General features: G+C 54.7%; 1 protein-coding gene across 5 annotated transcripts in view; it reads right to left on the reverse strand.

Annotated features, from left to right (window-relative positions):
- The window catches only part of RFTN1 (raftlin, lipid raft linker 1), a 225,564-nt gene that overhangs the window by 24,325 nt on the left and 177,808 nt on the right, over positions 1-23,431 (reverse strand). For all 5 annotated transcript variants that reach the window (XM_062215040.1, XM_062215057.1, XM_062215030.1 and 2 more), the window contains exon 7: positions 14,680-14,795. In XM_062215040.1, the coding sequence (XP_062071024.1) occupies positions 14,680-14,795 (116 nt within the window). The remainder of the gene's footprint in view (positions 1-14,679; positions 14,796-23,431) is intronic.

A 23,431-nucleotide genomic window follows, 5' to 3' on the forward strand; every position in this document is an offset into this window, starting at 1 on the left:
AAAAATGGACGTCAGGAGTGAACGGCTTCTGACTCAACGAGTCCGAATAGTGATTTGACAAATCGTTCTAAGGTAAGGTGCGACACGGTGGTGCCCAAGGGAGAGATGAGCGGATTCAGCCGATGGGCTCAGCGATGGCCCCACAGCACTGGAGGCAGCAGAGCTGGGCCGGGCCGGGTCGCAAAAGCAAAGGCCACCGCGGGCAGAGCAAAGCAGCACAGGGCACGGCCCCGGGGGCTCCATTTCCTGCCTCAGCCAACAGCATCAGACGGGGGGCAAGAGGTCCATGCCTGGCCTGCAGGCAACTCTTTTCACTAGAACTGCTGTCCAATCAGTTAGTCTCCATTCCGTATTATCGATTTTTTGGAACCGAAACACAATTGATTTCTTTGTGTGATACCAAAATGTATCCCTATTACATTTTACTGGGCTGTTTTTGGTCCAACATTCATAAACTAGTAGATAATGAGATTGGAAGAGATTTAAGAAATTGGGGGCAGAGTGGGGGGAGGCTGGATTAGATCAGTAATTTTCAAGACTTCTTGTTTTCTTTTTTTTTTTAAGGGTAATTGGATATTCTTCACTAACATCGAATGTAATCTAATTTGGAAGCCCAACATGTGAAAACAGAAGAGCTCATAAAGGCAGCTCTGGCTGGCCCAGGCACGGGCAGGTGTCCAGAGCCTTCCCCATTCCACATCTCAAACAAACTCTCCGCCTTCCTTCTTGCCACGCCCAGCTGAGCGCTGGTGCAGCCCAAGGACATCCGTGCTCTGTCGACCCTGGTGTCCCCCCAGGACAATCTGTGGCCTCCCAGCTCTGGTCTCTAGCAGGTCCACCTCCTTCTAGATCTTTACACAAGCCCCTGATAACGACAAGAAACAGGACCCAGTGCAGGGTGACATTGCAAGGCCCCCGAACAAAGACCTCCCTCCCTCCACCTGAAGCCTGCCCTCGCTGAGTGTACTCCCGACCACACTCCACCCACTGCCTCTTCCTTTTTATTTAGTTTTATGCGTCTTGGCTAAGTGAATTCAGGAAGAACATTGTCCAAGGAGTAGCAATGAGTGGACACTGCACTCGGCAGGACACCATCCAGCTCTCTGTGTGTAATGATCTGACACTTCAGTTCTCTCTGGAGAGCACGTGCGCTGTCTTTCTCTGTGGTTCTTAAACTGGTTCCACATTTGGGGACTTCTTGCAGGGGCTATTCGGAAAGCATGAGAAGGAATGGGGTAGCCCCTAGGAGCAAAGACCAGCTCCTGGCTGACAGCCAGCAAGGTACCTCAGTCCTACAACCACAAGGAACTGAACTTGGCCAACAATCCGAGTGTGTACAGAAGTAGAATCTTCGCCTTGACTCCCTAAAAAGGAACACGGCCCTGCCGACTGGGAGACACGAGTCAGAGATTCTGATTAGCTGAACACATACTAACAGAGGACCCAGTGTAGGACGTCTGACCCACAGAAACTGTAAGGGGTGTGTGTGCGTGTGTGTGTGTGTGTGCGGTGTCTAAAGCTCCTACAGCACCATCTCCCAGCCTTTTATCCTCAACCCTCTGAGGAAAACCTAGGGATCAAGCCCTTCTATCCTGCCGACGGCTCTTTTCATGGGTCAGCGGATGGGCCCTAGGACGCCCAGGTACCTCATCAAACATTGTTTCTGAGTGTGTTTCCGGTGAATAGGGAAACTGAGGGAAGCTGGTGGGCCTCCCCAGAGGGGGGTCCACTGCACCGAGGACCTGACCCAAACAAGACGGCAGAGGAGGCAGAATTCCCACCGCCAGACTGCAGGAGCCAGAACACCCATCTCCTGCCTGTGGCCCCCCTGGGACTCCTGGGCTGAGGTCTGCACCAGGCGCCCTTCGGCGTCCAGGCCTTGGAACCGCAGGGCTCATCGACTTCAACGCGTACATAAACCACTGCCTTACAATACATCGCCTTTTATTTATACGCGCATGTTCATAAATACATGAATGAAATATATTTACTCTCCCGTTGGTCCTGTTTCACAGGAGAACCCACAACATACTTCTTCCTTGTCACCCTGCAGCCTGCGCCGACTGCTTTAAAGCACACTATATTTGGAAATCACATTTGTCATGGTATTTTGGAAAAAAAAAGATCCTTTCCCTCACCCCCTCTTCCTCTGCTGCAAGACTCTATAAATCCATTTTCCTGTGAGCTCCCCGGCGCGGTGCCCTCGCCTCTCCCCCCTCCCCAGCCCTCAGAGTGTGACAGCGACTCGCAGTGACTGGCGGGTGTGGAGAGGCCAGCGGGTGGGCGTTCACTGGTAATGACTGGGCTCGTCCCGCTACTTAAAGGGACTCAATCCTCCTGTCCAAACGCCTTCCATCCTTCATGTTCCCACAGTGGCCGACGCACGGCGGGAACTCCACATTTACCTGCCGAATGCATTTTTTTAAAAGGTCTGGCTCACTCCTGTTTGTACATGGAGTGAAATATGGGTGTCTGGGGGAGCAGGACAATTGAGTTCATGCACAAAGCATGCCGCTAGTCATGAAAAGGCATTCTTTCTTCTGACAACCCACGACTCAAGCTGCCAGCAGCCCAGGCTTCCTGAAAATACCTGTTGGAGGGGCTGGCGCTGTGGCGCAGTGGGTTAAAACCCTGGCCTGAAGCGCCGGCATCCCATGTGGGCACTGGTTCTAGTCCCAGAGGAGACTCCTGGCTCCTGGCTTCAGATCAGCGCAGCTCCGGCCGTTGCAGCCATCTGGGGAATAAACGAGCGGATGGAAGACCTCTCTCTCTGTCTCTACCTCTCTCTGTAACTCTTTCAAATAAATAAAATAAATCTTAAAAAAAAAAGAAAACACCCATTGGAGCATCTCGTCTTTCTAGCCCCACTCGCTGGCACATACAAGGGGATCTGAGAGTGCTCATGGCAAAATCATGGGATTCAAAGTTTATTTTGGTGCAAAAATTTCTTGAAAAACACTTTTTTAGAAATCCATACATAATCTTTCCATAATAGGCATTTGAAGACCCCTTCATGTATGCCTGTATTTCAACATCTTTGTGCCCACAATAAACTTGTCTTTCAATTGTATTTCCCATCAACATGTTAAAGTATCCCGGTACCTCTGGCTTCCATGGCCAACAGCTCCTGGGTGGCCCAGGCTGCCCTTCCTAGGTGTCATCCTCCACAGCCCCAAATATACCATGACTGTGACAGTGACGTGTGTCTGCCACTCAGCCCTGGCCAAAGAGACTGGAGACAGACTCTGCCTAAGGGCTCCCAGGCCACGTGCTACAGGTCCCAAATGCCCTTGGTCTTCCCAGCTGCCATTGAACTTGCACGAGATACCTGGAGCAGCCTTAGCCTGGCATCACGAGAGACTGGTGACAGCACCTGGGGCCCTGATGCCACCCTTCAGCTGTGGACAAGGCCGAGTGTGCAACCACCTGGCCTCCGTCCAGACTGCCTGCTCCGTGAAATCAGACAAAACCCCTGCTGCTCAAGTCACTGCTGCATCTCAGTGGAAGCATCCTCGTGGATTCCTTCGCCTCTGATGCTCCTCCTGGGCTTCGGTCTGCCTTGTCCCCACTCCGTGGCTTGTCTCTCCAAACCACACAATGGCAGGGCCGGCTGTCGTGATACACAGCTGTGGGAACGCCCTCACTGAAGCTGGCCTCAGTCACAGTGTTCTGCGCATGCAAACACACCATCAAGGCCAGTCTACGGGAGCCTTGGAGAGAAGCCTGGGCGTGCTGTATCCGCGTGCAAGGCTGCCCTAACAACTGACCATCAAACTGATGCCTTACAACAGTGGCTATTTAATCTCTCGCAGCTCCGGGGGCCGCAGCCCCAGATGGGTAACACTGACCAAAACCGAGGTGTCAGCTGGGCCAACCTCCTCGGAGCCTCCCGGGGAGGAGCCACTCTTCATTTCCTACAGTTCTGGTAGCTGCTGGCATTCCTCAGCTTACGGTCGCAACACTCAATCCTCAAGGCCAGCATCTTTTTTAAAAAAAAAAACACTAGGTTCTTTTTATCACTTTATTTAGAGAGCAGAGAGGAGCCGGCACTATGGCGTAGGTTAAGCCTCCACCTGCAGTGCCGGCATCCCATATGGGCACCAGTTCAAGTCCTGGCTGCCCTGTTTCTGATCCAGGTCCCTGCTGATGGCCTGGGAAAGCAGTGGAGGATGGCCCAAGTACTCAGGCCCCTCCATTCACCTCGGAGACCTGGAAGAAACTCCTGGCTCCTGGCTTCGGATTGGCCCAGCTCTGGCCGTTGTGGCCAGCTGGGGAGTGAACCAATGGATGGAAGCCCTCTCTCTCTTCTTCTCAAATAAAAATAAATACATCTAAAAAAAGAAAGAAAAAAGCAGAGGAAAAAAAGAGACAGAGATTCTCCATCAGTCCCCCAAATACCCACAATGGGCTAGGCTGAGAAATGGAGCCAGGAACTCGTCCAGCTGTCCCCGGGAGTGGGAGGAACCCAAATACCTGAGCCCTCACCGGCTGTCTCCTAGTGTGTGCATTGGCAGGTAGCTGAATGGCAAGGGAGGAGCCAGGACTCAAACCAGGCACTCCCCTATGGGATGTGGTGTCCTAAGAGCCTGTCCCAAGGTGTCCACATGCCTGCCCCAGCCTTTCCAGCTCGCTACTCCTCCCATCACCTCCTCTGCTCTGTATGTAAAATGTCTACCTGCCCCCCTCCTACCCAGATGCTTGTGAGTGCATTTAGGGCCCTCCCCGAGAATACAGAACAATCTCCCATCTCAAGACCCTAGCCTTTAATCACACCTGCAAAGATTCTTTTTCCAAGCAAAGTGGCATTTATAGGCTCCAGGAGTCCCTGTGCATTCACGGAGGGAAGCCCGAGAGCCGAGGGTCAGAACCCAGGGGTGACTCACTGGGAGGATGCACGTCTCTGCCCCTGCCTCTTCCCCACCTCAGTCCCCTGTCCTCACCCAAATCCTGACTCCACTGTCAGCTGCCAGCTAGAGTGCACGGGGAGCAGCAGGGTCAGGGGGCCTCAGACAGCGGGCACCGCCGTCCAGGGCGTTTCCACTCGAGGGGACGCCCTCACCCCGAATGCTTTGCCACCGGGTTTGGAGGGAATCTTAAAGGAACGAGTCCCTTTGCTCCGTGTTCCTGCGTTAAAGGGCAGGTCACTCAGGGGTCCCAATCCCTTTTGTACCCACTCATCGCCATGACCTTGACACTCCATCTGTGGTGTGGTGAGTGCCCGCCCACCTCCCCCAGGGGAAGCCCGTGGTTCTGAGCAGCTGCTCATCTCCTCTGCGTGCGGCCACTGCTAACTCTGTACCCTGCAGACCCACGAGCCGGTGACCACTGCCCCAGAGGAGGCAGAGCGAAGGTCGTGGCAGAGGATGACAAGACGGCCAGACAGCCCCCGGGGCTGCTCCTCCCTGCACAGGGCCGAGTGGAGGGAGCTGGCTCCAGGCGGGAGCCTCCCCCTACAGATGAAGATCAGATGAAGAGGCGGATGAGCCAGCATGTCCCAGGGCGGCTCGGAGTGCCTGACCCTCCCCAGTGGTGACAAAAGCAAGGCCAACCCCAGAGGGCAGAGATGAAGCCTGGAGCGAGATGCGGTGGGCAGGGCCCTGTTCTCTCTCTCTCTCTCTCTCTCTCTCTCTCTCTCTCTCTCTCTCACACACACTCACACACACACACACCTGCCTTTGAAATGACACCCGGAGTAAGAGTTGTACAAGCAAAGACTATGCCAAAGAGAATACAATCTGGAATTACGCAGTTCCCATTTTGCTTTCTTGTCTCCAAGGAGACGGATATAACTAAAGCCTAAGAGACTTTGGTGACATCCCCCGCCCCATTAACCGCACCACACTCTCTGCACCTGCATCGCTCAATCCTCCCCTGGAAGACAAGCAGCAGGACACGATCTATCGGTCTAGCTATCGATCGATCCATCTCTGCCTCCACCTCCAGCCATAGCAACAATTTGAGGACCTGGCTCACAAGCCTGCACCGCTGGGAGGTGCCAAGTGTGCAGAGCAGGCCAGTCAGCTGGATGTTCTGGCAAAGCCAGGAGTGCATTCCAAATTCCTTCCTCTTCCGGGCACCCAGCTTGGTCTTGTCCAGGTCTTCACCTGGATTGCTGAGGTCCACCCACGAGGAACCACGTTGCCCTAATCCCATCTCAGAGGACCTGCGCAGAAACCGCCAGGCTGGTGTTGGACCAAAGACACTGACACGCGAAGGGATGCACCACAGGGCTATTTCGCAACTTGGGTTTTTTCCACGTGGCATTTCCTCGAATTCCTACCACGTCAGTTTCTCCAGCTTGACCGCAACCCTGTTGATGGACAAGCCCGTTGCTTCCTCTTCTCCCTCCTAACACTCAGATGACGGCCTCGGAATAGGCCTTCTTGTGAACCGACGCACTTAACGGCACTAGAAGAGACGGACGCCAGCTGTGGAACTGTGGATTCATGGACGGGGTGGGCATTTAAAAATTACAATGGCTGGCCGGCGCCGTGGCTCAACAGGCTAATCGTCCGCCTTGCGGCGCCGGCACACCGGGTTCTAGTCCCGGTTGGGGCACCGATCCTGTCCCAGTTGCCCCTCTTCCAGGCCAGCTCTCTGCTGTGGCTAGGGAGTGCAGTGGAGGATGGCCCAAGTCCTTGGGTCCTGCACCCCAGGGGAGACCAGGAGAAGCACCTGGCTCCTGCCATCGGAACAGCGCGGTGCGCCGGCCGCAGCGCGCTACCGCGGCGGCCATTGGAGGGTGAACCAACGGCAAAAGGAAGACCTTTCTCTCTGTCTCTCTCTCTCACTATCCACTCTGCCTGTCAAAAAAAAAAAAAAAATTACAATGGCTGTTGGCAATCTGTTCTCCAAAGCCAGCCTGCAAGTTTTAAATGAGCTCAAGCCTCAGGGAATCACGTTGCAACGAGAAGTGCTCAGGCACACGACCGAGCAGAGGCTGTGTGACTGTGGCTGTGGGGCAGGACATGGGGATTTGCTAAGGGTCACAGGATGGAGCTGAGGGTTAGGTTTTCCCGAAAGACCCCCCACCCCACCCCACAGGGGCTCCCCTGCACTGCAGCTTTCTCTCAGGAAGAAGGAATGGAGGTACAGCAAGAGAGGGGTCTGCCTCTCACATCCTGGTCCTTGGGTGGTGCAACCAATCTGGAGGAAATCGCCCGTTCACGGGGCAAAGGCAGAGAATGGCCATCTTGGCCACTGAAGGCCAAGATCTCAGAAGCAAAGCAGTTATCTTGGAGGAGCCATGGCAATGAAGGGAAACGCCAGATGGTTTTACAAGCACAAATACTGGCTGCCTCTTTGGAGCAGAAGGTGGTGGATTCTAGACACCAGAGAAATGGATGCTACTCCCTGGCACATCCCAGTGTGGATTCTCAGATGGTTGGAAGGCTTTGGGAATAAAAGATTTATGGCCAGAACCCTGCACAGGTTCATGACAAAGACACAAGCCCTGATGCATTACTGTCAGATGGTCACAGGACAGGGCAGGCGGCAGCGACACACAGCGTCCTCCTGAGCCTCTTGTGAGTCCCCATGGGATAAACAAGGTGGGGGGACGCACGGTGGAACAAGAGGGACATCTGAATCCACTGCAGAAGGAACCGGAGGGGATTCCCGCAGCCCACAGAGGACGGTGCCCTTCAGCCGGTCTGTGCCACGTGGGTCAGGTGGGAGCCAGTTTCCCCTGGAAACCCTCAGACAGCAAAGCTGCGCGACCGCCCAAAGGTGGGGCGGTACAATCACGAGCAGCCAAGTCTCCGCAGACGAGGGACACAGGGAGGGGCTCATGGGGTGAGATGCAATGGAGGCCCCTCCAGCATGGGACCAGGTCCACAGGTGTGGGATGGAGCAGAGCTGGCTGCACAGGGCTTCAGAAGCTGCCTGGAGGCCCCCGAGCCAACCCCACCTGCAGCTGTGCCAGCAAAGTCCACAGCCAGCCTTAGAGGTCAAGTCCTCACAGCGTGCACCTGCTCTTGTGATGTCACCAACTGAGCACATCGGGCGGGGGCTTTTCTGTGTCCCTAGACCTTTGTGTGTCAGATCCCTGCCATAAGTATACGCCTTAATGCACTTTATTTAAATTGATGCATTGTGGCCGGTGCCGCGGCTCAATAGGCTAATCCTCTCCCTGCTGCGCCAGCACCCCAGGTTCTAGTTCCGGTTGGGGCGCCAGATTCTGTCCTGGTTGCCCCTCTTCCAGGCCAGCTCTCTGCTATGGCCCGGGAGTGCAGTGGAGGATGGCCCAAGTGCTTGGGCCCTGCACCCGCATGGGAGACCAGGATAAGCACCTGGCTCCTGGCTTTGGATCAGCGCGGTGTGCCGGCTGCAGCGCACTGGCCGCGGCAGCCATTGGAGGGTGAACCAATGGCAAAGGAATACCTTTCTCTCTTTCTCACTGTCCACTCTGCCTGTCAAAAAAATAAAAAATAAAAAATAAATAAATTGATGCATTGTAAGTGGAATTCTTGGACAGGAGTCTGCCAAGGACAGGGGTTTAACAATCACCACCATGGCAGAACTGGAGGTGGAAAGAACTCCTGGGCACAGAGGGATCCTGCAGTCACAGCCCCTTGCTGCACCTGAACTGAAGCTGCACACGACTGACGGCACGCTGGGTGTGGTGCCGCAGGAAACGAAGTGCCATTCCAATCCACAGACCGCAACCCCAGGAAGACTGGCAGAGGTGTGTGCGATTATGGATCTTGCATCGAAACAAAAATGTGCACGATACAAGCGCGTGGTGTCACAATCTTCTTTGACTTGTTTAATCCACTCGCTCCACCGTTAGCTGGAAACGCTTTCTCTGCTGCCTCACGGTCACTCTGGCGTCAGCAGCAGCACTGGTACTCCAGGGCGCATTCCAGGGACCCGGATGGAAACAGAGCAGGCTCTGCACCCGAGGGCACCTGGTGCCCACCAGAATCTGAAAGGGTCTCTGTCCCTCTCTGCCCCAGTCTTGGCCATCACTTGCCCCCTTTCCTTGCAAAGAAGTGCCTTCTCTGCCCACACTCCAGACTGTAAACTTGAAGAAACAAACAAAATATCCCTTATAAATAAAGGCCCCATAGGCGGGCTTAAACTGCCTTAAACTGTCAGCTGTGGGAGCCAACGGAGAAAGAAGGCAGTTCCTGGCACCGGACTCCACACCTGCTCCAGCCCTACATGTTCTAGGCTGTTAGAGAGGGGAGAGGTCCTGTGTCATTGCCACTACCCGGCAACTGGGGAAGGAACCAGTGTTTTATCAGGGACCTGCTATGTGCCAAGCACTGCAGTCAGAACTTTTTAACATATTTTCTCTTTTAATCCTCATCAGCTTGGAGACGCTGCTGCCAGTATCCCCGATTATACAACCAAGAAATGGAAAAACCAAGACGGAGGCAGACAGAGAGCACCCACCTGCTGGTTCGCTGCCCACATGCCCGCAGTAAGCAGCCAGCCAGAAGACCCACTATGTGCGTGGCAGGGACCCAGCTGCTTGACTCATCCCCGCTGTCTCCCAGGGTGGCACTGGCAGGAAGCTGGAGCCAGGAATCGAACGCAGACACCACAATAGAGGACGTAGATCCCGCATCCCTAACTAAACCCCCCCTCCAGGCAGCCTCGGTCTACATGCTCTCAGCGACTCCGCTGGGGAGGAGAGAGGCAGGATACACACAGACGCCGTCTGCAGGGGGATCTGAAGGGCTTGGGCAGTTTCCTGGGGAATGTGTACGGATGTGCATGTGTGCACCTGCGTGTGTGTGTCCATGTGCACGAGCTGGGCTGTGCGTGTGTGTATGGGGGTGGGGGAGAGGGGAGCAGAGGCAGGACCGGAATGAAGCACCTGCACACAGAGCTGAGAGCCAGGCCCAGGAGCAGAGAGGCTGGAAAGAGACAGAGCAGCCTCAACCGTGAGAAAGCAGAAGGAGCCGGTCAGAGCGCTTTGTGGTCAGAGCCCAAGGGGTTATGGGCTGCCTGTGGTTTCCAGCCAAACAGGGTCAACCAGAAACCAGCAAGGCCCTACCTCTCTTCCCACCCGCTTGGCCTCTGGGGATGCCTCCTACAGGAGAGACCTTTCCCAGCGGCTACAGGGTGGGAAGAGAGGAAGTGGCTGGGTCTCCGTGGTGGGAGGGGGGGACCAGGAGCAGCTGCGTGTCATGGAGGAGTGTGCGGACCAGGGGCTGGTTGTGGGATGTCGGGGTGTGATGGGGCCTCTTGCCAGGGCCAGGCAGCAGGCAGGTCTGTCCCAGGCTGGACACAGCTGGGAAGAGATCTGTAGACACATCCAGGACAGGGCCTCTCAAGGTGCAGTCCCCAGACCAGCAGCACATTTGGAAAGTGCCAGAAAAGCATTCTTGGGGCTGGCGCTGTGGCATAGCGGGAGAAGCCACTGCCTGAGACGCCGGCATCCCATAGGGGCTCCAGTTCATGTCCCAGCTGCCCCACTTCCGATCCAGCTCCCTGCTAATGGCCTGGGAAAAAACAGCAGAAGACGGCCCAAGTGCTTGGGCCCCTGCACCCACACGGGAGACCCGAAGAAGCTCTTGACTTTGGCCTGACTCAGCCTTGGCCACTGTGGCCATTTGGAGTGAAGAAGTGGATGGAAGATGCGTGTGTGTGTGTGTGTGTGCGCCACCCTAACTCTTTCAAATAAATAAAATCTGAAATAAAACAAAGCAAGAAATGTACATTCTTGGGCCCCAGCTCAGGCCCATGGTTACAGATTCAATGTTTTGTTTTCTCCTTAAACTTACAGGCCAAAGCCCATCCGCCAGTGTACGAGGGTCCTCTAAGGAAATAATTAAGGTTCAATGAGGGGACTGGTGCTGTGGCCTAGCCGGATCAGAAGTGGAGCATTTATCAGAGTGCCTCGGAAAATAAACACGCATATGTCCAGGCCAAGACAATCCAGACCGTGGGAAGGAACGTGGACAGGAGGGGTGTGCACAGAAAATAATGGAAACCCAGGACGGGTCTTTTACTCTGCAGGGAGAAACCTCTGAGCTGTGTGCCGAAGGCTGCCTTCATCAGCTGCGAGGAAGAGACACCCAAGACCCAAGAGGTAGGGTCCGCCTGGAAGGGCTCTCCCCACGCCTAGGGACAGCAGGTGCCGTGGGAGGGGGCCGGGGTCTGCCTCCAGCCTGGGAAACTCAGGATGCTCTAGACACCGGAGGGCAGAGCGAGGCTGGAGAGCAGCCTGCACCACGAACATTACAGAAATCTGTTCCTAACCGCATTCCTGCCACACCTTCCTATCACAAGGCTGGAATGCCATGGAATAAAGGCCCTTCCAGCGAATGCTGGCAAATGCTTCCAAGTGGCTCCCTGGGTGGGGAGTCGGGGGGAAGGATCCTAATTCCCGATGTTTGCAGATTTTCCTGGTGTGCATACTCCGCCATGGCCAATCTCAATGGCCAACCTGATGTCACTGAGTGTGGCACTGGGAGCGACACATGCCGAGTTGGCTTTGAGAGCTAGTGCCACTGCGCCCATCACGGGTCTTTAAGACCCAGTGTTGTGGCCGGCGCTGTGGAGCAGCAGGTTAAAGTCCCGGCCTGCAGTGCTGGCCTCCAATAGGGGCACCGGTTCGAGTCCTGGCTATTCCACTTCCAATTCAATTCAGCTCCCTGCTAATGCTTCTGGGAAAACAGAGGAGGAAGGCTCAAGTCCTTGGGTCACTGCACCCACGTGGGAGACCTGGAAGAAGCTCCTGGCTTCAGATCGGCTCAGCTCTGGCCATTGAAGCCATTAGGGGAGTGAACCAGTGGATGGAAGACCTTTCTCTAACTCTTTCAAACAAAATACATCTTTAAAAAAAAAGACCCTGTGTTCTTCCCAAAGTTTCCTGGGGAAACGCAAAGGCAGCAGTGGGGGCGGGGGAGGGGTCAGGGATGATGGAGGAAGACTAACACCATCAGACAGATGAAGGCACAAGAACAGGAGGTGGAGAGGGAGAGACACCAAACAGCAACTGAAGGGAAGGCAGCCTGCAGGTCCTGAGTAAGTGCTGGTCTTTCCTGATCCAGCTTCTTAACCCATACAGTCCACAGCAACTGTGTTCGCACTTCACATGATTCCACTTCACCATCTGTCACCTTTTTTTTTTTTAAAGATTTATTTATTTGAAAGTCAGAGAGAAGGAGACAGAGAGTGAGAGAGAGGTCTTCCACCTGCTGGTTTACTCCCTAGATGGCTGCAACAGCTGGGGCTGGGCCAGGCTGAAGCCAGCAGCCTGGAGCTTCTTCCAGGTCTCCTAGGAGGGTGCAAGGGCCCAGACACTTGGGCCATCTTCTGCTACTTTCCCCAGACATGAGCAGGGAGCTGGATTGGAAGTGGAGCAGTTGGAACTCGACCTGGCGCCCCTGCGAGATGCGGCAGCTTTACCGGCTACGCCACAAGGCTGGCCCCGCCATTTTTCAACTTTACAGAGGCACAAAAACCATGTGTATTCTCAAATTTTGAAGCCGCACTTGCTCCCAGGCTAGTGAGGTTTGGGCTGATCCCATGTCACGATGCCGGGTGACAACAGCCACCGCTCCAGGTAAGCCCTATGGTCATGAGAGGAACCCCAAGGACGCCCTACGAGATCTTGTGCTGACGAGCTTCGATGGGCAGCAGGTTCAGTTCCAACACATTTCCAACGTAGGATGGGTTTACCGGGATGCACTGGGGTCAAGGAGCCCCACAGGATGGCACGCACTCCAGTTACCCTCAAGGTCACAGCTAGTGAGTGAGTGTTTCCCCCTCCTCCTCTCTCCAAACCGCCAGGGACACCAGCTGCCCTTGAGACGCGGGTCCTTAACAGGTTGTGTGCATCAGAACCCCTGGGAGGTCCTGTTAAACCCAGTCCCCTGGGCCCTGCCCCTCAGGTTTCCGATTGTGTGGCTCCAGAGCAGGGCCCTGGAATCTGCATTTCCCAAGCGCCGCCAATGCTGCTGCTTCCGGGACCACACCTTATCTAGGAGCGCTGCCAACAAGTGTCTTGCAGGAGGAAACCACGCGGCCCTCCCTTAGCAGCCGTCTGAATGTGCAGACCAAGGAATTTCACTCACGTCCCCACGGGCTGCCAATCACTTCCACACAGGCACATGTTCTTGCCGCCATTCCAGCCAAATGTTTCGCAACCGGGTCCTTAAGACCCTGCACCTGCTGCTCCTGTGACGTCCCATTTCATCACCATCCACAGTGGACAGCAGGGCCAGCAAAACTGCTGGACAGTGGAGGGAGTGGCTGGGTCGGAGAGGGGACGCCCCCATTGGGCTCAGCCTCAATTCCTCTGCACACCTCACTTCCAGCCGGGGCGTGGAGGCTGAACAGACACAGGGGCACCAAGATCGCGCGGGCAAAACTGGTGGGGTCTGACGGCCAGCCAGGCTCCTTACCTTGCTGTCGCTCATGCCCCCAGGACATCTGGGCTCCCACACCAATGGGCCCCGGATGCTGGGGGTTGCAGCACCTGTTTCTGCTGTGCACTCCGTGACTGTTCCACTGTCAAGTGGTCATTTCCCATCGCCCTCAGCGGCCCTGGGAACACCAGCTCAGGCCGCCAGGAGCCTCTGCAGGCTTCAAGGCTGAGTAACAACATCCTGCAGCTCTGGCAGCACAAGGGTGGGGGGCAGGCATTAGCTGCCTGGGGGGGTTCCCCACAGCCCCTCTCCCCCCAGTCCTTAGGAACTGCACTGGCCTCTGTGTTGCTGTGGAGTAGAGAACCTAGCGTGGCAGGGACCCTCTGGGCAATGCTGTGTCCCTCCAAGCCAGTCAGAACTCAATCCTCAGAGCAGGTGTCTAGCCTGGGGGTGAAGACGCCCACGTCCGACACCACAATGCCTGAGTTCTGTACCCAGAACATGAGTGACACTCATGTGTGCGGCCTGGAGTTCCCAGCTCCAAGGTCAGTCCCTGTTGTTGTAGCATTTGGGGAGTGAACCAGCAGATGGTCTCTCTCTCTCTCATTCTCTCTCCCTCTCTCTCCCTCTCTCTCCCTCCCTCTCCGATTTAAAAAATTAAATAAATAAAAAGAAACATTCTTTTCTTTCTACACAATGGGTCCCTTGCCCTCTCAGAAGCTGTACGTACAAAGGTCTGGTCTAAAAGCCTTCAGAGTGGGAACCATCAACCTTCCAAGCACATCAGGCCTCCCGAGCCCCAAGGAAAGGTGGCTCGAGGAATTCCTGTGCTCACAGCCATCTGGAAGCCTCGTGGATGCACCCCTCACCTTCAGCACGTGATGTGTAACCTTGGACTTGGGACCACACCTCTCTGTGCCTCAGCCGCCTCCTCTGTAAGACAGAGGCAATGAGTACTGACCCCACCGACTCACGGTGCAGATGAAGTGAGCCCCTGCGCATGCAATTCTTCTAAGGGTGCTGGCACCAGGAGCCACAGAGTCTAGCTCCAGTAACACCACTGCTCTATTACAGAGGCCACAGTCCGTGTGCTTGGTCAGTGATGTCCCTGATCCACGGTCTGACACACGAGAGCGCTCGTCTTGCTGGGAGAGACAGTGAGGCCTAGCCCTACCTCCAGAGGTAGGGAGGGAAGGGCACGGAAGAACGCAGGGTCCCTGTAGGCGTTACCCAGGTCCACGCCCATCAGAAGGCGGCCCCAGCTGAGCACCTGCCATGCAGCCCAGCGGAGCCAGTGGATGCGACAACCACTGAGCAAACGGAAGCAGCGCGGCTGCCGACCCTCACTTACTTCCAGGACCGTCCACTGTTCGACAACAATAGCGTCGTAGCCCTGTACGGTCTTGCTGTCTTCCGTGGAAACAGCTTCAAAGATGAACACTCCCTCTGTCAGGCCGTGCAAGGAACCTGCGGAGCGAGCACAGGGAGGGGCGTGGTGAGCCGTCTGCGGAGAGGCCTCGGGAGCAAGCCCGCATTTGCACGGCACTCATTAATAATCCCAATCAGAACATCTTTGCAGCATGTTAATTAAAGGAGGCGCACGCAGCCCTCGAGTCTAGCCCCATCAGAATGAATGAGCCTAATTTACCTCGCAGTTCTGAATAATATCCTTGATTTTATGAGCCCAAATCTCATTGTTAGCAATCACCATTTGATTTCACGCGTTTACCTTCCTTTTCACGCTCCAGCGTCAGGATGCACTGGGGAGATCTTAGGCAGGGGAAACACGGTCATTTAGCCAGAGTTTTTAGAAGAAAACTATATTTAGGTGAGAGTTTTTTTTTTTTTTTTAAAGGGAGGACGGACCGTGCAGATCTGAGCACTCCGGTGCATGGGTTCCCGGCAGTGTGCAGGATGTGGGCGGCTGTGAGGCAATCTTTCAGGCAGCCCACGTCAAGGGGCAGAACCTGCGGGAGGGAGCGTTTTCCCAAATGACTTACCACTGGGAACACTGCCTGGGGCTCCAATCAATGGAGCACGTTCTGGCTTGGGTTGGATACAATTTTATTTTTAAGATTTATTTATTTATTTATTTATTTATATATTTTTTGACAGGCAGAGTGGACAGCGAGAGAGAGAGACAGAGAGAAAGGTCTTCCTTTTGCCGTTGGTTCACCCTCCAATGGCCGCCGCGGTAGCGCGCTGCGGCCGGCGCACCGCGCTGTTCCGATGGCAGGAGCCAGGTGCTTCTCCTGGTCTCCCATGGGGTGCAGGACCCAAGGACTTGGGCCATCCTCCACTGCACTCCCTAGCCACAGCAGAGAGCTGGCCTGGAAGAGGGGCAACCGGGACAGGATCGGTGCCCCGACCGGGACTAGAACCCGGTGTGCCGGCGCCGCAAGGCGGAGGATTAGCTTAGTGAGCCGCGGCGCCGGCCAGATTTATTTATTTTTATTTGAAAGACAGAGTTACAGAAGGAGAAAGAGAGAGAGAGAGAGAGAGGGAGAGAGAGAGAGACAGAGGTCTTCCATCCATCCACTGGTTCACTCTCCAGATGGCTGCAATGGCCGGAGTTGGGCCTATCTTTGAAGCCAGGAACCAGGAGCTTCTTTTGGGTCTCCCATGCACGTGCAGGGATCCAAGCACTTGGGCCATCTTCCACTGCTTTCCTAGGCCATAGCAGAGAGCTGCATCAGAAGCAGAGCAGCTGGGACTTGAACCGGCATCCACATGGGATGCCAGCACTGTAGACAGTGGCTTTACCTGCTATACTACAGCGCCGGTCCATGGGTTGGGTACAACTCTACAGACACTAGGCACATAGCACGATTCAATAACAAACTCAGGCAAGGAAGGTACACGAGAAAGTAGGGTGCCTGCCGTGCATAAGGAAGACATACGGGGAGACAAGCAGCTCCTTCCCATTTCTGGGCCATGGCTCCCAAACGCCCTAGATCCACTTAGAGGTCTGACCTGGACGCGGTGGTGCAGGTCCTGGCTCTCCCCTGGAAAGTGACCTGAGCCTTCTAGGGGCTTCGTCTTTCCCTCTGTGAACTGGGTCTGCGGACAGAGATTCCTCCTGGCACCTGGATTCTACCCCACGGCCATGGCTCAGACACTGCTCAGACACGGCTCAGTGGCGCCCTCTCCAATGCTGAAACCTTAACCCCCGGAAGCCAGTGGTTTGGAGATCTCTTTTCTTAAGGTTAAATGAGGTGCCCCCAGACAACAGGACTGGAGTCCTTCGTGGAAAAGCTGGAAATAACCAGCGATCACCCCTTGGCTCTCTCTCACCCTTGGGTGCCAAGAAGCAAGAAAAGCAGCCACGAGGGAGCCCCCACCGCTAAGCGGATTCTGCAGGCACCTTCGTGGTGGACGGCCAGCTTCCAGGGCTGGGGCAAGACCAGCGTGCGGTTTAAAGCACCCAGCCCTGGCAAGCCAAGGTGCACTTCAAGGACCAGCTATTTCAAGAGGACGAATCCATAATAACGCGACACCAGAGCCACCACCGCGACACCGGAGCCACCACCGCGACACCGGAGCCACCACCGAGGGCGGAAAGGCAGTCACAAGTCAGGCAACAACCAAGCACTTTCCAGAAGCCACAGAGAGCAAGTCTGACCAACGCAAGTGCCCAGGAATCGCTCGCTCTGTCCTCCCCCAGGCCCGGGAAATGGAATAAGGTCATGAGCGTGGCACAAGTCCATGCTGCCCCAAGGACAAAAACAAACCAGAGGCTAAGCTTAACATTCCTTCTCTATAAAGAGCTTTTACAAGTCAATGGCTTCAATACTAAAACACCACTAGAAACGGGCAAAGCACACAGCCAGCCCAGCCATTGAATCCTCTCTCTCCATCCCTCCATGCTTCCTTTTTGTTTATCAAATTGGCAAATTTTGAAGGCAAAATGTGCACGCTCCGGGGATTCGGGCAAGTTTCCAGTGCTAGGAAATTTTAAGTGCACAATTTTCCCGGAGAGCAACATTAACCACGCCTCGCGCCTAGGAAACCCAAGTCCAGAAATCCTTCCCCGTGGAGCTGACAAGCGTGTCCTGAGCACCAGCACCATGTACAGCGGTACTAACAAATCCCTTAAGAATCGTTTTGTAAAATATTTATTTGAAAGGCAGAGTTACAGAGAGCCCAAGGCTGAGAGAGAGAGAGAGAGAGAGAGAGAAGAGAGAGGTCTTCTATCCACTGGTTCACTCTCCAGATGGCTGCAACGGCCGGAGCTGTGCTGATCCAAAGCCAGGAGCTTCTTCCAGGTCTCTTATGTGGGTGCAGGGACCCGAGGAGGACTTGGGCCATCTTCCACTGCTTTCCCAGGCCACTGCAGAGAGCTGGATCAGAAGTGGAGCAGCTGGGACTTGAACCAGCACCCATATGGGATGCCAGCACTGCAAGCAGTGGCCTTACCCGCTATGCCGCAGCGCCCCTCCACCTCCAATCCTAACCCTGCTGTGGACGTGACCCTAGGCGGTACAGTGGGTTATGCCACAGCTTGTGATACTGACATCCCGTATTAGAGCAACGGTTCACTTCATGTCTGATCTGGTTCTCTGCTAGTGCACCTGGAATGCCAGCAGAAGATGGCCAGAGTACTTGTACCCCTGCCACCCACATGGGAGACAATGATGGAGCTCCAGGATCCCACCTTCCGCCTGGCCCAGCCCTGGCTGCTACAGTCACTTCAGGAGTGTACCAGCAGAAGCTCTCTCTCTCTCTCTCTCTCTGTTCCTCTCGTTGCTTTGCCTCTCAAATAAATAAAACTAAAAAAAAAAAAAAAAACCCAAAAAACTTTAACTCTCTAAATACCCAATAATCCAAATATTGAACCATAGAAAAAGAGCTAATTAGGATGTTTCCATAAATTAAATCTGATACTGTCCCAAAGAAACCACATCTTAATAAGTTGGACAGAGGCCAGTGCTGTGGCACAACAGGTTAAAGCCCTGGCCTGCAGCACAGGCATCCCATGTGGGTGCCAGTTCGAGTCCTGGCTGTTCCACTTCCGATCCAGCTCCCTGATAATGCGATTGGGAAAGCAGCAGAGGATGGCCCAAGTGCTTGGGCCCCTGCGTCCTGGAAGAGACTCCTGGCTCCTGGCTTTGGCCTGGCCCAGCCCAGCTGCTGCAGTCATTTGGGGAGTGAACCAGCAGATGGAAGATCTCTGTCTCTCACTGCCTCTCCTTCTCTAACTCTGCCTTTCAAGTAAATAAATAAATCTTAAAAAAAAAGAAGGCAGATAAATGCTTTAGACACAAGAGTAAGGAGAAAAAACCTAGGATACAAAATTGCCATATGAGCTGAATGTGAATTTTTATGTTAGGTTTACACAAAAAAGCTAAGAAAAAAAAATTGAGTTCTCCTTTTTATCCTTTCCTAGAAGGTTAGCCTCAGAGTTAGCAAGACTTAACACAAGTGAACAGTCAACGTAAATGAGAAAGGATTGTTGTTGTTTTGTTTTGTTTTGTTTTTCTCTTCTGCATGGCTTGGAGGCAGAGCTAGAGTGAACATCTTAGAAACCACAGAGAGAAGTCTTGAAGTGGAAGACAGGGCTCAGAAGGGTGCACCTGTTACCAAAACATTCAAACTCACAGAACCACCCATGGCCACTCGCTCCCTCATCCTAGCACCCACTGAGCACTTGCTCTATGCCATGCAGAGCCCCCAAGCACCAATAGTAGGTTGTCATCACTGGGGGGCTGACCGTGCTGTGGTGAGGGAGATAGACAGAACATCAGAGATGAACGCCGTAGCACCACAAAGCAGGCTCAAGGGAGAGCGACAGAGGAGGTGTGGGTGGCAGCCGCGTCTGCAAGAGGTGTTCGGGGCTGGGATCCCACCTCGAGCAGGGCACGAGTGAACTCGCCAGGCAAGGTGTGAGTGGATCTTCAGGGTGTGAGAACCAGGCGGAGCAGCTGGGCTGCTCAGAACAGCAGAGCAAATGGGCAGAACCCTGCGAGGAAGAGGCAAAGCCAGAGCGCGTGAGGAAGAGAGGGGGACCAGCAGTGAGGGTGAGGCCGGCGGGATTCTAGCAGGTGTGACGCACACAGAGGCTGGACCGGCACTTGTGTCCCAGGGCCCGATGCCCTGTGGGCCACCACTTGGAGAGGACATGCACCAGCTGTCCCACTGGCTCCAGGAAGACAAAAGGCAAGCATGGCCACGGGGCCCCAGCGGCGCCCAGCCTGCATCAGCTGACCCGCAGACCCGTGAGGAGGCCCCATGGGGGTCAGCAGAGCCATCACCAGCTTCGCCAGCCAAGAGGAAAATGGGGTGAAATCAGTTACTTCCGTTTTGAGCCAGTGTATTCCGGCGTGGCTTATTACACAGCATCGTTGCAGCCATAGCGGACGGGTATGCTCCCAGGCCTAGGAAACAGGGGGCCAGTGTCCTTTGCTTAGCCTGGGGAAACTCCTGACTTCCAGGAGGTCAGAACCAGCCATGGCAAGAGGCTGTTTCCCAGAGCACAGAGGCCTGCCTTATCCTCCTGTTGTCCCTCCCCGACGACACTGCCCGGGCTCCCCCTCCTTTCCTGTCCTCGGCATCTCTCGTCTCTTGGCTGACGCCCCCCTGGCCTCCTAGGAGATCTTCACACAGGTGGCCGGTGGAGACGAGAGCTGCCTGTCAGCTGGGGTCCTGGATGAGCGCGGACTACAAGCTCCTCACTTGCCAGCCTCTGGGTCATGCCCCAGGGCTCAAGCTGGTCGGATGGGCTCAGACACCCCCCGCCCGCTGTGGGACAAAGCCTCCCCAAGGCCTGGCCTGGGCACACTCGTGACCAGAAGACACTCCGTGACTCCTTCAGGGTTTGATCGACACGGCACTCAATTGCTCGAGGCATCTGCAGAAACAGCTCTGTGTCTGCAGGTTCCGTATCCGACCTGGGACTGCAAACACACACACACACACACACACTTGACCTGTGCTGAACATCCTTGCTTGTCACTACTACATAAATAACACACGTGCTGGCATAGCTTTATGCTGTATTAGGTATTATAACTCATCTAGAGACGGCGTAAAGTCTCTGCAGGGGGCTCCGTAGGTTATGTGCAAATACAGCTCCATTTCACTTAAGGAACCAGGGCATCTGAGTACCTGAGGATTTGGGTGCTCATGGTGGAGGGGGGAGGGTCCAGAATCCACCTCCCTCAGACTCCAAGAGAGGACTGGATATCTAGCTCGCAAAGCTTCTACCTACATGGACCTGCCCAACGTGGCACACATGGTGTGCGGGTCTGTAGCCCACCAGGCACAGGGCAGCAGAGGCGATGGCCAGGAAGGACCCGCAGCCCACCCCAGCCGTTTCCACTCCCTGCCTGGCTTCCCCTCCTCCCTCCCATGTTGCAAGCCCGGCAGGAGGGCTGAGTGATGGCCAGGCGTAGGGCGGCAGGAAGAAGGGACACATGAGGGTCCTCGTTGCCCGTCCGCTTCACTCTGCCTTCCAGCCTCTCGGTGCACTGCTCTGCTAGTCTGAATCTGGAGCTGATTCACCTACTTAGCTAACAAGCGAGTGCGGAGCGGCTGTCAAACGTGCTCATCTGTGACAGCAGAAAGCCAATGAACCAGAGAGCGCGGACAGCTGGGCTGTGACAGAGCCCCTGGTTTTTGGACGGCCTCATCTGCTCCAGGTCTCCTTGTCCCCTTCACGGCTCGGCCTCACCGCAATGCGCCCCGAGTTGGGTATAAACAGGTCCATCTCAAAACGAAGGCGTCCAAGTAAAAAGGTTAAACCGCCCTCCCTCTATGGAAAACATTCCATTACCACTGCATTTTTTATTAAAGTAAAGATGCTCCCCTACTGTGCATGAAAAGCTATTTGCCCCGGTGCTGTATAAATATTTGATGCTGGTCTTTTGGCAAAAGGCCACCTTAACCTCTTCAGCTTATGATTTACAAGAAGGATTGGGAGAGGGAGATTGGCCGTATTCTATCCAGAGTGAAGTCCAAGGGGGCACCTGCTCTTTCTCCCGAAGCTGCAAAGCTTCCAGATACCTTGCACACAGCTCTGCTTCGGGCCCAGTCCCCAGGGGCTGCCTCTGCCAAGGTTGGCCCGGAAGGCTCAAGCACGACAAATGGTCGGTGCATTTGGTCTGTTTTTGTAGGATTAACAACAGTGCTGCTTCTCTTCTGAATAGGCGGCTCTGGACTAAATCATCCACACAGGGGGAGCGTCACAGATCCCCTGGGCACTCTGGGGGCCCCTCCTCCCCGCCAGAGGCTGCCTGGTGCTCCAGCTGGGTCCCACAACGGTGCCGGCCACGTGCTCAGCCATAATTCTATGTCGCAGTCACACCAACATGAGACCCCACGGCACATGGGGTTCAACCAGCCCTGGGCAATGGTGCCATGTTGTCTCATCACACCGCAGCTACTCTGCTCTGTCAACTCAAGTGTGGGCAACGCTGGGCTCCAGGCCATGCCTGCCTTCTGAAGTGTAGAATCATCTAGAAAAGATTATTCAGCTTCAGTTTTGAGTCAGGGTCAGCCTGCAAATGTCAGAGTCATTTAACTGACCAGATGGGGAAGAAGCCCTCTGATGTGGGGTCAGCAGGACGCAAGGCGACCACTCTGCCCACGGTTTCTGCTCCAAGCCTCCCCGAGTTCCCCAGGAGTCATCGCTCTCTTTTAGTGTGTAAGAAAATAGATATACAAGTTGTGTTCATTAAAAATGCAAGAGCCGAACTTAGACCTGAAACGTGCTTTGATTCCGGGCCTTTGAATGCTCTCTGAGGAACTGTGGGACAGTCTGCTTCTCCCCGCACAGCTGGTGCTCTGCCCATTGTGCCACACTCCTTCCACCCTGGTGTTAGGGGTGAGATGGCAGTGGGGTCACAGCAGCACAGCCTTAGGGCTCTGGTAGGGGCCCGATTTGTGCAGAGATCATGGGTAAAAAAAAAAGGAATAAAGATGAGCTTATTGGTAAGTTGCCTTCACTGACAACACAATATGGGAGCCACAAAGCAAGGAGACAAAAGGGTTTGCAATCGCCCCTGAAAACGTGGATGAAGCTCACAACAGAGAGCGTGAGAGGAGCCCAGGACGGGACGTGCATGCTCTATGCATATAAAGCTCAAAACCATCAATGCGATTCAAGTCAGGGCTGTGGTGACCCATGGGGACAGAGACAGGGAGAGGCATAAGGGGGCTCCTGCGTCCTGACCTCAGTGCCCACCTTGTGCACATCCACCCAGCCGTCCTCATGATTGGGGCAAATTTCTACAGGTGCTCAACTGCAACAGGGAAGTTACTTAAACGTACGTGGTGCACGGAACAGCGAATGCCTTTAATGGCACACGGCATAACCTACCCCTCCGTTATTAAGCGGCTTCTTTTTTGTTTCTTAAAGATTTATTTATTTATTTGAAAGGCAGATTGGAGACAGAGAGAGCTTCCACCTACTTGTGCACTCCCCAAATGGCCACAATGGCCAGGACTAGGCCAGGAACCCGGAACCTCATCCGGGTCTCCCACACAGGTGTGGGGTCCCAAGCACTTGGGCCATCTTCCATGGCTTTCCCAGGGACACTAGTGGGGAACTGGGCTGAAAGTGCAGCAGCCGGGACTCAAGCTGGCGTTCATATGGGATGCCAGCATCAACCTGCTGTCCCACAACGTTGACCCTACTGGGCTCCTGTGAATTAGAAGCCATGCCTGTGACCGCTATAGGGCAAACCTTCCTGGAGGCAGGTGGTGGCCCAAGGGGACCGGAAACACCTGGATCTACCGCATTCTCCCTCTCTTCCCAGGCCCCACCCCTAAATCTGCAGGTGCCAACATCTGCATCTGGAAACCTTTGTGAGCCACCTTCTGTATACAGTGTATGGACTACAGGCACTAAAATGTTAAGAAGCACAGGATGAGGGGCACCTGCTCTGCTCTCTGTCCCAGCTACCTGCTAATGGACACCCTGGAGAGCAGCAGGTGACGCTGCCGCTCGTGTGGGAGATCTGGACTGGGCTCCAGGCTCCTGGCAGGCATGTGGGGAGGGACCAGTGGACGGAAGATCCATCTCTTCCCTCTCTTCCTCCCTCCTTTGCCTTTCAATGAAATAAATAAGTAAGTAACATTTTCTTAAAAAAATACAGTGCAGGATA

This window comes from Lepus europaeus, chromosome 2 (assembly GCF_033115175.1).
Source record: "Lepus europaeus isolate LE1 chromosome 2, mLepTim1.pri, whole genome shotgun sequence".
Taxonomy (NCBI): domain Eukaryota; kingdom Metazoa; phylum Chordata; class Mammalia; order Lagomorpha; family Leporidae; genus Lepus; species Lepus europaeus.